At 38.6% G+C, this 13,915-nt stretch overlaps 1 protein-coding gene across 1 annotated transcript in view; it reads left to right on the top strand.

The window, feature by feature from the left end:
• Positions 1 to 13,915, top strand: part of LOC139713171 (uncharacterized) — a 36,991-nt gene that overhangs the window by 13,618 nt on the left and 9,458 nt on the right. The window contains exon 8 of the mRNA XM_071624919.1: positions 10,272 to 10,454. Coding sequence (XP_071481020.1) covers positions 10,272 to 10,454 — 183 coding nt within the window. The remainder of the gene's footprint in view (positions 1 to 10,271; positions 10,455 to 13,915) is intronic.

The following is a 13,915-nucleotide window of genomic DNA, read 5'->3' as shown; positions in this document are numbered from 1 at the left end:
CACACCTAATCACACTATTCTACCAAAAATGTTCGAGATAAACTGCTGAAGAAATAATCGAATACTTTCCTACCCATTTTACGATCCAAAATTTTAGCATAATGTTAAAGAAGACTTGCTCTTTCAGAAAATATGAAAAAGTCAAGATCGGCTAGGTTGACCCAATGCACTTATTTTCAGTCCTCAGGCAAAATAAGTATGTGCGACTTTTTGTTCGTTTTGTGATGTACGGTCACAAATACCAAAATGAGAGCCAGCACGTTTTATCATTTGTATCAAAATAAAAGAATGAATAAACAGTACATTCATGATGCATTCTTCTCTGATTCTTAGGGAATAATACCTTGTGCGTTTTCATATTAACATCACCATCGGAAAGTTTGATATCAGGAAAAAAAGAAATTACAACGTATTTTATATTCATCGAATTCTCGAACGGCAAAATCCAATTTGGTAAAATTGATGATCTTGGGATATCATATGAACATTAAAAAACAAAGCAAAACAAAACTCATTTTAGAGGACAACAAACACCGTAAGCAGCCACTCGATATCGTAGCATAACAGAAAGATGAAAGCGGGGAGATACAACTTTCTTTATCCCTCACGGTGAAGTACATCGTTGATGTTTCACACGTTTTTCAATAAACTCGCTATCCATAATACTATCAAGTTACAAGTTAGTGCCCTCATGCAAAGGTCGATACAAGTGTGATTTCCTTTATTCGTAGTATTTCCAACCTCTTTAGTCTGGTAGGAATGGGGGGTCCCCATGCACCCCCCGAACACATTTTTTTAACTTACTTTTTTGTAACCCTTAGGGTGTCTAGTTAGTGATTTTTTTTGTTCCCAAGAAAAAATCGTGTCCCATGGGGGTCATTGGCGGCCATCTTGGCAGCCATCTTGGATTTTCAGGGAAAATCATTATTTTCCATAACTTTTGAACTACACAGCATAAAATTATAAATAAAGCATTTCTTCAGGGTAAACGTGACACGAGGAATCGATTGCAATGGTTATTCACATGATAAAAGCAAGTTTGAAACAAGAAAAGCCTAAAAATATGCAAATTTTGGTGTCATTTTCACCTAAAAATACCCAAATAGTTTAACTTTTGAATTACACAACAAACAGGGACAAATAAAACAGTACTTCAGAGTTGATACGGCATGAGGAATAGTTTGAGATAGTTATTTACATGATTAAAGCAAGTTCCATACAAGACAAGTCCAAAAATGCAAGGAAAACCAGTGTTGTTTACTCTAGAAATATTCCAAAGTTGTCCATATACATGTAAATGACAATCTCATACCTTCTAAGAGTAACTAACCACTTTTTCTTAACAGTCTGGTAGAAATAGGGGGAGGGGGTCCCATGCACCCTTCTTTTTCTATCCCTTAGGGTGTCTATTTCATGATTTTTTATTTGTTTCCAAGTAAAATCGTGTCACATGGGAGTCATTGGCGGCCATCTTGGATTTGCAAGGAAAATCATTAATTTCTATAACTTTTGAACTTTCAAACATACAAGGAAAAATAAAACATTTCTTCAGGGTAAATGTGACATGAGGAATCGATTGAGATGGTTATTTACACCATTAAAAAACGTCTGATACAAGGAAAGTCCAAAATATGAAAAATTCTGTATCGGTTACACCGAAAAGTACCCAAATAGTTCAACTTTTGAACTATACACAACATACCGGGACAAATAAAACATTTCTTCAGACGAAACACAGCATGAGGAATCAATTGAGATTGTCATTTACATGATGAAAGCAAGTTTGATACAAGAAATGTCAAAAAATGAAAAATTAAGCGCTGTTACTCTGGAAATGGCCCAAATATTTCATGCTACATACATGGCAAATTGCATACCTCACAAAAGTGACTAACAACTTTGTCTTTAGATCATTGCCCAAATAGGCCTTTTTTGTTTGGTATCAAAAATAGAATCTGAAGAGAAAATTAATTTCAAGCATTGTCACCCCTCACTTGGTGAAATCGGATAAGAATGTAAGCACTATGGTAATTCATATGCAAATACCCTTGAAATAAGTGGTCAAAGGAGGTGACACATGATAATAATGTTGATCACAGCATGTGAAAGTGACTAATGGACAAAGATAAAACTTGAACTGAAATGTAACACTCTTTGCGCATTCAATTTCGTTTCATTTTGTATTTAAAAAGAGTTTGAGTTGGGATATTTTCAAGGAAACAATCACTGTGCCAAAATGTTGAGCCGATTTGAAAAAGTTAGATGCCAAAATGTTTCCACCGATTAGTGTTTTCCTGAACACAGTCACGTGATGGAGGTACATTCGTTATGTTTGCCCATGGGCGAACATTCTTGTAATGTTCTCCCATGGGAAAACATGTTCACGTAACAAATGACAGAATTAAGGCCTAGGACCGCACCGCAATTATAACCTCCCTTAATAGCATTTCAAGTATGTTCCCTCCGCCGCCAGTCATCATCTATTATATTTTAACATCTCTGACGTGTGTATATGCTTTTCATGAAGTATACGGAATTAACGTATATTGAAATAATGCCTCTGGCACCACTTCGTGACTTCACTTTTCTAAAAGTATTCTGAATTGTCATTCTGTGTAACTGTACAAACTCAGAAGCGGCTATGCGATATATCAGCTTTCCATTTCACACTTCTTTAATGTCTAGTCATCATCAAAACGATCATTGTAATCAATGTCTGGCTCCTCTTCTTCATCCTCCTTCATCTCCTTAGTAATTTTCTGAAGCAAGTCAATGAGGGAAGTCGGAAAGATAGGGCCACTTGACCACACTGGCTCCATCATAACAAAGGCTATCTTCTGCCATCCTTGTCCAGGTTCAAATGGGTCATATACAGAGCATCAGAAGATTGGTTGGTCAGCTCTCTTTAAGATGGCAAGGCGATGGGTCACACATTTAATGTGTGGGATAAGGTTGTCTCTGCAAGGTGTATATGAGCATGAAGAAATCCACATTGGAGTTTGTCGTCATTTGTTCGCCCTCTCCCATCATCTGCTTTGGATGATGCTGCTGTAAATAGACTTCTCCGGCTCTTATGGTCACACATTAGGCATGTGAATGCTCCAATGTCTTCTGTCACCTCTTACTGGCTCTACAGACCATCCATCACCAAGATTTATGTGGGGGACATAAAACATTGGCACATTTTAAAGTCATGTTCTAAGATTTCAGCAGTGTTCATTAGTATGTAATATTGAACAATTTACCACATTTCAGTAAAATATTGCTGAAATGATAATATCAGAATACTCTCACTTGAATGCTGTTTGATACATGGGGTGGCTTTGTAGATTCTTTAGGGGTCCGACTTTGCCCCTACTCTTGGAGGCACTTGTTACATCTTCCCCTGTAAACACATGTAGTCCAAGTATTGTGGTACAGTAGCCAGCTCTCTTTGATTCTGTATGCCAGTTCACCAACATTCACACTTATCACAATCTGGCAATGCTCGACAGTCCATTTATCAAGGAAGATAGTGAGGGTGACGGAGTAAGCATGGTGCAAGAAGATCAAGAAAATGTCTGTGTCTGGTGTCCTTACCACAGCTGCTTTGTACCCAACCTTAATAGTGGAATACTCGAGGCAGAGCGCTACCCTGGTGTCCTTCTCCTGGTTACAGCAGCTCATGGATAGAGCTTATTGTCTCGTGGGATGAATAATTGAGTGAACAAAAAGAATGTAATAGGAATCACTTAAGCTTCAGAGAATGTGATTTCTGTTTGTTTTGTTTACACAATGATGTGTTCCAGGAGACAATGGTGCGATATCCATGAGTGACTGTCTAACCAGTATAAGGAGACGGACACCACCGTGACGGTCGTGCTCTACCTCAAGTGCGCTGCTAAGCTTGGGTATAAACAAGGTAGCTTTGGTGAGGAATCCAGACACACATTTTCTTGATCCCCTTGGTCCATGCTTAATCAATTCTACAATGTAGTATCTTACTTAATAAATAGACTGTCGCGTATTGCCAGGTTGTGAATGTCAATTAACTTGCTATAGAGTTAACGGGAGCTCATTACTGTACCAAAATACTTGGACTGTATGTGTTTACCGGGGAAGATGTAACAATTAAAGTGCCTTCATAGGTTGGGAAAAGTTGGACCCCTAAAGAATCTACAAAGACACCCCACATGCCACATAGCATTTAGGTTGGGAAAAGTTGGACCCCTAAAGAATCTACACAGCCACCCCACATGCCACATAGCATTTAGGTTGGGAAAAGTTGGACCCCTAAAGAATCTACAAAGCCACCCCACATGCCACAAAGCATTCAGGTGAGAGTTGTTTGATATCATGATTTCAGAAGTATATTGAAATCTGATAAGTTGCTCAGTATTATATTATAATAAACACTACTGAAATCTTAGAATATGACTTTACAGTATGCCAAGTTGAGTGTTTTTCCTCATAAATCTTGGTGGTGGGTGGTCTGTGCAGCCAGAGGTGGCAGATGACATTGAAGCATTCACATGCCCAAAATGTACAGCAAGGCCAGGGAGAAGTCTATTATAATGGCGTTCGCAGCATCATGCTGAAACAGATGACCAAACCAAGGTGGATTTCTCCTTGCTCCCACCTGGCAGAGGCAACCTTATTTCACACTTTCAATGTCTGAACCACGTGTACCACCTTGCCATCTTCAAGCGATCTGACTAGCCAATCTTCTGGTGCGCTACCTCTTTGATCCTGGACAAAGGTGGCAGAAGACAGCCTTCGGTATCATGGATCCGATGTGATCAAGCCGCCCTATCCTTCCCACTTCCCTCATTGACTTGCTTCACAAAGTTACTGCGTAGATGGAGGAGGATGAAGAGGAGGAGCCAGACATCGATTACAATGATCGTTTTGATGATGACTGGAAATTACAGAAGTGTAAAACCAAAAGCTAATATATCACTTACCACATCTGTGGTTTGTATGATTGCACAGGATGAGAATTCAGAATACTTTAGACAAAGTAAAGTCATATTGTGTTACTTTTTCCGATATACGTTAATTCCATACTTTATATATAAATACATACATATATATATATATATATATATATATAGAGAGAGAGAGAGAGAGAGAGAGAGAGAGAGAGAGGGAGTGGATTTCTGGCTGTCAAGTGAAATTCATATGTTGATGCATGGCACAAAAAGTGTTCAATTACATTTTAGGTATGAATTTTGTCGATTAGTCACTTTCACATGTTGTGATCAAAATTTGTTTGTTCACCTCTTTTGATCTGCTTTTTTAGGGGTATCTTTTAATTTCTTTCCGAAGAATTCCGATTCCCAATAATACACTTCAAGCATTTTTCTCGTCCTTGTTGTCCCATGACACGTACAGAGTAAATTCGATTCTATTTGTATTACTTCCGCATCTTATCTTTCTATTTTCCCATATTTCCGTATCCTTTCCACGCATCTCATTATTTTTTCGATATAGTTCTGTCGAGGATCGCTGGATTTGTTTTGCCTTTCTGTCCGTTGTATTGTCTTTCTATTATGTCAGCCTTGTCTCGTTCTGTCTTGTATTTTAGTCCTCCTTTATAAGTGTTGTCGTCCCAGTCTCGTTTAATGTTCATTCGCCTGTGTATGTGTGTGTGTCTGTTACTCTGTCTGTTTATTGTTCTTCGAGACTTTTTTATCTGACTTTATTCTCAAAATTTTCCCCTCTTTGCATCAGTTCATTTCTATTGACATTCTGTACCTGAGGGGCTCACATTCTACAAGCATTGCCTTTTTAGTGGGTCCCTCAGTTTTCGATATTTTGTGTAATGTTATATCGTCTATATCACTTCAGTCAATTTTCATTGCAACATATTTGTTATCTCACGGTTTGACAATTATGTTTTCTCAATTTTCCTTTGTTTTGATTATATGTAACCTTATTCTCTGTTACCAAAGAAAGTGAAATGTTTATGTTCTTCTTTTCGAAAAAATGAAATATAAGTTTGAATTGAATTGAATTGAATCTGCATATGAATTGCCATCTTGCTTACACTTTTCATTTGAATTCAACAAGTGAGGCGTCAAAATGCTTGGAGTTGCATGATGCATGCTTTTTTTTATACAAAACACCATAGTTGAGCTATGGTCTAAAGACAAAGTGCTAAGTCACTTTTGTGAAGTAGTTTGTCATGTATGTATACGGATTTTGGGTACTCTACAGTGTAAATGACACTTAATTTTTGTATTTTAACCATCTCAATCGATTTTTCATGACACAGTTACCCTGAAGAAATTTTATATATATCCCTGTATGTTGTGAAGTTCAAAAGTTACAGAATTTACTGATTTTTCTCTCAAATCAAAAATGGCCGCCAATGTCTCCCCCCTCCCACACGATTTTCACTTGGAAACAAAAAAGAAAATCATCACATAGACACCCTAAGGGATACAAAAAATGAGGGTGCATGAGGATCCCCCATTCCTACAAGACTATTAAGACTTTAGTGGTTAGTCAATCATATGAGGTATATAATTGTCATGTATGTATATGGACTATTTGGGCAATTTCCAGAGTAAACGACACTTTTTTTTCGCATGTTTGGATTTTTCATGTATCATACTTGTTTTAATCATGTAAATAACCAGCTAAATCGATTCCTCATGGCACATTTACCTTGGAGAAATTATTTATTTGTCCTTGTATGTTGGAAAGTTCAAAAGTTATAGAAATTAATGATTTCCCTTGCAAATCCAAGATGGCTGCCAATGACCCCCATGTGACACGATTTTTACTTGGAAACAAACAAAAAAATCAAATAGACACCCTAAGGGATACAAAAAGGAGGGTGCATGTGACCTCCCCCCCCCCCCCCCATTCCTACCAGACTGTTAAGAAAAAGTGGTCAGTTCACTCTTAGGAGGTATGAGATTTTCATGTATACAAATGTATATGGACTACTGGGGAATATTTCTAAAGTAATCAACACTGGTTTCCCTCGCATTTTTGGACTTTTCTTGTATGAAACTTGCTTTAATCATGTAAGTAACTATCTCAAACGATTCCTCATGCCGTATTAAATCTGAAGTACTGTTTTATTTGTCCCTGTATGCTGTGTAATTTAAAAGTTAAACTATTTGGGTATTTTTCGGTGAAAATGACACCGAAATTTGCATTTTTTTAGGCTTTTCTTGTTTCAAACTTGCTTTAATCATGTAAATACCCATTGCAATCGATTCCTCGTGTCACGTTTACCCTGAAGAAATGCTTTATTTATTGTTTTATGCTGTGTAGTTCAAAAGTTATGGAAAATAATGATTTTCCCTGAAAATCCAAGATGGCTGCCAAGATGGCCGCCAATGACCCCCATGGGACACGATTTTTTCTTGGGAACAAAAAAATTCATTGACTAGACACCCTAAGGGTTACAAAAAAGTAAGTTAAAAAAATGTGTTCGGGGGGTGCATGGGGACCCCCCATTCCTACCAGACTACTTGTTTCGATAGTCATTTTCACGTCATTTCGTCAAGAAAAATGGCATTTTGGCTGTAATGAACGACAATGAAACCCGTCTTACCCGCAACCTGTCTATAGCGGCCAATGAAAAAGCCTAGGCACAACATTTCTGTACTAGACCGTTTATATAGCGGTCATCTTCCCAACGTGGATAGCGGCCACTCATTTTGTGTCCCGTGGTAAATATCTACCAGCGTATAGCGGCCACAAAAATTTAGCTGAACCGTTGAATCAGCCATGACTATACGTTGGCTTTCACTGTCATTGCGTAAATTGTACCGAGACATGATTAACAAAATCAACGCAGCTCGTCTTACCACTAACTTGACTAGATCTAGGTTCATGTAATGCCGCTCTAAATAGATGCTACAAAGGCCAAGACACAGCTCCTAATAACATCGTAGAATTTGACCAAAATGCCGACTAATTGATGATTAACATACCTTTGAACAAAGGAGATAGGGTAAGCCTACTCGTCTGAGTATTGTTTGTCGGTTACGTCAGCTTCGCACAATATCAATCCCCTCACACTCATTCGTGAACCCCGTTCATGTAAACCGGTATGAACCAGTGGAATTCTTCAGGCCCGAAATGCTGTTCTAAAAATCAAAAGAACAGAAATAGGCTAAACAAAAAAACAAATCAAATGAAGTAAATTGTAGAATAACCCATTATAATAGATGCACATGCAAACTTACTTACTTCATTTTTAAGAATAACATGAGGTACTTTATGATAATAATACAATGCAAGCGTTGAAATTTGAAATGGCAACAGACCTGTCTATAGCGGCCACTTTTGTTGTTTCACTTGGGTGGCCGCTATAGACAGAATTGACTGCATTTGTAACTACATATCATAATACTCAACAATATGATTTATGTCACCTTAACGACTTCGTGAAGTCGAGTTGACTATGTGATTCATGTTGCTATGACGACATTCACATTTTTTTGAAGGGTACTTGTTGAAATTGTGTAAGTACCTTCGGTAGATTTACACCTGTGCTTGCATTTGGAAACGACTTTTGAATAGCAAGATGATTTGTGTCACCATGATAATTATTCATTTTCAGGAAGCAGACTTGGAAGATTATTATGTCACCATGACAACATGAGTTTTAGGAAGTCGACTTAGCAAGATACGTCAGGCAGCCATATCGACAAAATATACTTAAAATAAAGTTGACCTGATAAGATGATCCTTTGAACTGCTTGAATAACAATGAAAGTGTACTATAGATGTATACACCAGGAACCCAGATCGCAACTTGCCAGGGAGCAGCGCACTGTACGAGTTTGACTGCAATTACAGACAGACAGAAGTGATCAATGTACAGCGTGAGCGTGCTAGTATGTGGAAGTTGCTTCATGTGGAGACAAACATTGTAGATGTAGTAGAAAGAAGGAAATTAGAAGTGTTACTTCATTGCTTTCTTCCTTTGATGCACTTGGTTTTTGCTTGAAAGTGTTGGGTTCTTTTTTCTTGAAAAACAATTTTGCTGTCCTCATTCTATTCTATGCATCAAACTTTTTCTTTCAGTTCAGTCGGGGAGTCTGGTTAAATCGGTAATATAATATTTTGAATAACGATATGCAATAAATCAGACAGTACGTTGTACCCTGCTTGCATTTGATAGCTACATTTCAATGTTAGATTTTCCACTTTACAACATATCCCTCTTGGTTGTTTTGTTTGTTTGTTTGTTTGTTTGTTTGTTTGTTTGTTTGTTTGTTTTTTGTTCATTTCCATGTGAGAAGATGGCTGGATAGCCCATATCCAGCTACGCGAAGCTGGTCTTCCTTGGGGTCCAGCTGGATGTGAGGTGGAACCACTTCACCGGATTAAGAACCCTGCTCTTTGCGATGAATGAATGAAGCGGAATCTTTTACGTGTATGAGTTGTTGCCTGCTCATACAGGGGGCCTGCATTTAATATCCTATCCGAGGGACAGAGCGTTTTGCCTCTTGCTGGAGGGGACGGTATGCTTACACACAACATTGCTCAGTCCAGACTCGGGTTCGAACCCGGGCCGCGTGATTGTGAGGCAGACGCGCTACCGACTGAGCCAACTCACCGCCCAGATTAGGCAACAATAAACTATGTTCTCTCCTTTGGCGAATGCTTTCTTAATAAAAAAAAAAAAGATATCGAGCGACTTTACTCCTCTTGCATGTCTTGTCTGTGTTCAAGGAGACTTTGCGACTATTTCGCCTAGCTGTCCCGCCTCTTTTAGTCCACAAAGACCATTTCACTCTTTTAACAATTTCACCCATTATTAATAATGTTTCACGTTATCATTTTTACTTTGATTCATTCGATGTACATTAATTTTGGATCGTTGTGACTGACAATACATGTATCGGTCCGAACCTGACCAAGAACAGTGTAGGAAGTCAAGTGATATCAACTGCCATTAAGTATGAGGATCATGGACTGTAGGGAATGACGAAGCCATCTTTCATCCACTGACTCAGCTGGATGGGTCTGTACACTCCTGTGTATAAAGGAGAATACATTATACTGCTTTCATTAACGTCGTTATTAATTTTATCGCAACATAATCATGTTAGTGAGTTGATTAAGTAAAAAAATAATATAGCTCGATCTTACGTCTATAGCTTGAAAGTATCCGACCTTTACATCACATGGTAGTCTTCTATCTACCTCTACAACGTTTTTTTCCCCTTCGTGTTCAATTATTCCCTCTTCACATTTTCACACCATTTCATTAATCTCTCTTTTTTAGTTTCACATTTCGATTCCGTTATTTTCTTCAGATTGAAGATCTGGAATTCTTTCTTAGCAGCAGTGATGGTGATATTCTAATGCACTCCTCTGTAGGAGAAGACTTGGCCCAATGGGTGTGTACTATGCCACGTCTTTCGAAATTCATCCTGATGTGCCCCTGCTTTCCCGATAGCTTCTTCTCAACAGCCGCCACCTTAGCATCATCATGCCAGGTATGTAGTACTTGACTGTAATTGATATGAGTGATTTATTGTTGGGAGAGGGCTGTATTTGTGTGGGGTGTTTTTTTTTTCGAGAAATGAAAAAGAGCCTGTATTGTACGGTACTGTAGTAACTCCTTTACCAAATTAATCCTATTTTACTTGATATTGACAAAAGTTATTTGTAACTCCAATCCTCCTTAACATTATGACTTTCAATGTATAAACGAAAGCATAGGTATGAACACTTTTCATGCAATGAAAAATGTATGAAAATCGAGTGCATTGCGTTTCTTCCGTTATCCGGATGGACTTTACCGAGTCTTTTCTTAACTGACAATACAATGTTTCTCTCCAATAGGTTTGATTATGCATTTTTTTTTGCCATGAAACACAACTTGCACAAGCATAGAGAGAGGGGTGGGGTGGAGGAGAGAAAGATGGAGAGAGAGAGAGAGAGAGTGAAAGAGAGGTCAGTGGGGAATCCCTAAATACGGTAACGATGTGGAAGTGGCGCTGTACTATTCTCAGGAAGTAAACATTGTACACACTTTTTTTTACCATAGAAAAGGAGAAGAAAAAGGATATCGTTACTGAAACAAAGACACACAGACACACATACATGTGTCGGGTTAACGAACAAAGAGTTTGGCAAATATAATTCATGTCCATTCATTTCATTTATAATCAAGGAAACATATATTGATGATATGTTGATCTTGGCTTGAAATAAATATTAAGTAGAAATAAATGGCATAATGATACAGTATCAAATCATTATCGTTATTTCTACTATCATCATCATTATTTTCTTATTATTCTTTAGTGATTTTGAATATTTGCATACGGTTTGATGACGCCTGCAGTGGAGGTACGAGAGTGCACGAACCTCGGTTTCAATGTACCATTCGTTCTCAAAGTGTGTTTGTGTGGGTATAAGTGCGTTGTGTCCATAATTATGATGTAAATACGTAAATTATGTCAAGAGTTTTCATCTTAACAGCAAAATGGTTTTTAAGACAACCAACGACGTCACTGGCTGTAGGTATTTCACGTCTTAAATGAATGTATTAGGCCCAAATGATAATCATATCGACGGGGAAAACTCGTTTTAACCCTAAAAAGACTGGGCTATTTTGGTAGCTCGAAAGACGGGGGGGGGGGGGGGGGGGGCCTCAAGGCCCCCCCCCCCCCCCCAGATCTCCCCCCCCCCCCCCCCAGTGCAGTTAGGGTTTTCTTCTCGTGCAGTTTATTGAAATCTTGGAATCCAAACACAGCACGCTACGTGTGCGACTACAAAATGTTTATGCCGCACAATAAGTCCGACTTTTAGAATAAAATGGAATAGAGTAACGATACTTAGAGACAACCTGACCGAGAATGACAGTGGAGGACTCTGTTTGCGAAAATGTGATAGGTGTTTGTAATCACATCCGCTGGCAAAGATTCCATCAAAAAGCAAGGTGGTGGAGCAGTAATTTGCGTTCGTAAGTCACAACTCATTATTTGGATCTAGACGGAAGCATTATACCGTAACGCGAAGGTTACTCATGTGTCTATGACTCTATATGCGGACGCCGAGTCATACAGTTACTATGATACGACTTCCTATCATCTGTCAAAAGTTTATTCTCTCCAGGCTTTACATTAATTGTTTCATGCTGCTGTCATTGACCATTAGTCATAGAGAATGTTAACTTTGCTGCAAGAATTCCATGTCGCGTAGCATTACTCAATAATGTAGCTCAATATACCAGACGTTGTGATTTTTGTTTGTCTGTTCGTTTGTTTGTTCGTTTGTTTGTTTGATTTTTTGTTGTTGTTGTAAGTGATGAATCCTTATCATCTACGCTAGAGACTGATTATTATCATTGCGATGTGTTCCACCGCGAAGATCGTAACAAATACACAACTTAGTGGATTATATTTCGTTGTCTACTTCCACCGAAAATAACTTATTTCTAACAATGACCCCGATTACAGTACAGGGCCGGGCCGAGCCGCGGCCGAACCCGGCCTCAATTGCGGTACTCAGCCCCGCAATTTTGTCCGTTTACAGTACCGGGCCCGGCCCGGGCTTTTAATTCTAACCTTTCAATATTTTGTCGTATAGTGGCGCTCTACTTGTAAAAAACAAACAAACAAAAAAACAAAATAAAACAAAACAAAAAACGGGAGAGCGCCGGTCGCAATTTGGTACCCCATTTAGCCCAGTTTGCGTTTACAGTGAGTAAAGGCTGAGCCGCGTTCGAAACTATCTCCAGAACTTGGTCAAATGCGCGGCGTATTTTGGTACTGCATTGTACCTTTTGCTCGTTTACAGTGAAATGAAGGCTGGGCTCGACCGCGGCCGGGCCCGGCCTTTTCACTGACTGTAAACGGAGTCCTAGTAACGTGTATAATACGCTACCAATGCTCAGAAAATTGCTCAGAGGGAGAGAGGGAGAGAGAGAGAGAGAGAGAGAGAAAGAGACAATCAAAAACTAAAGATGGACAATGGGTCGGTAGTGTTTAAAAATTTTGTGACTTTTTTTTTTCTCTCTCTCTTTCTGTTACAGATCCGCGAATTTGACATAGGTAATTCGGCTGCCTTGTCAAAGGGAATATTCGTCTCAGATTCAGCTGCAGCAAACCTGGCTGAATTTCTGTGTTGTCTGCCCCATCTTACACGTGCCAATCTCAATACGCGTAACCTGCCAAGGACATTCTTCTGGACAATTGCCTCTCAGGCTTCACACTGTAGAGTAAGAATCAGTAATTGTCATATTATATCCACACTTTCTTGTTCAAAATGGGGGGGGGGGGCATCAATTACCTTCAGCATGATATTTCAATTTATTTCACCATGCAGTTATGGCTATCTGGTGGCATTGATTGACGACATCCGCCAATTTCATAGATGAAAATAATATACACTCGTACCAAAAAAGTAAGTTCCCCCTAACATTTTTGGATATATCTAAAAAATTGTTTCACCGATTTCCATAATTCAAACCGGAGTGGATAGGGAATCTTATTACTCATAACATGAATGACATATCACTGCCACCAGATGTCATTATTGGTGTGGAAAAAAAAATGCATTTTATGTCAAAATGCATGGAAAAAGTTGCACTTAAGGTTGTATGTGACCCTGCACCACAAAACAAACAAAACGTCGCTATACATGGATTTTTTAGTTAAGGGCAGATTCTGAAAGAGCAGACTCTAAGCTTTAAAATGATGTATAACACAATTCATATAGACTCCCCTACTCTCTAAAAAAAATCGAGTGAAAATATTCACTCTTAAAGGAGTGAATGCAAAAAAGAGTGAATTCAGAGTGAAATTGGAGTGAATTTTGAGTGAAAATGTTCATTTTCACTCATTTTGGAGTGACCTCAAGGATCACTCGAAGATATTGGAGTGATCCCTAAGGTCACTCTAAAACGAGTGAAAATGAACATTTTCACTCCAAATTCACTCCAATTTCA

This window comes from Diadema antillarum, unplaced genomic scaffold (genome assembly GCF_040938485.1).
Source record: "Diadema antillarum isolate AM-2024a unplaced genomic scaffold, OU_Dant_1.0 seq00001920_RagTag, whole genome shotgun sequence".
Classification (NCBI taxonomy): Eukaryota; Metazoa; Echinodermata; class Echinoidea; order Diadematoida; family Diadematidae; genus Diadema; species Diadema antillarum.
The sequence above is the reverse complement of the archived record's forward strand: the minus strand, read 5'-3'. Positions and strand labels throughout refer to the sequence as shown.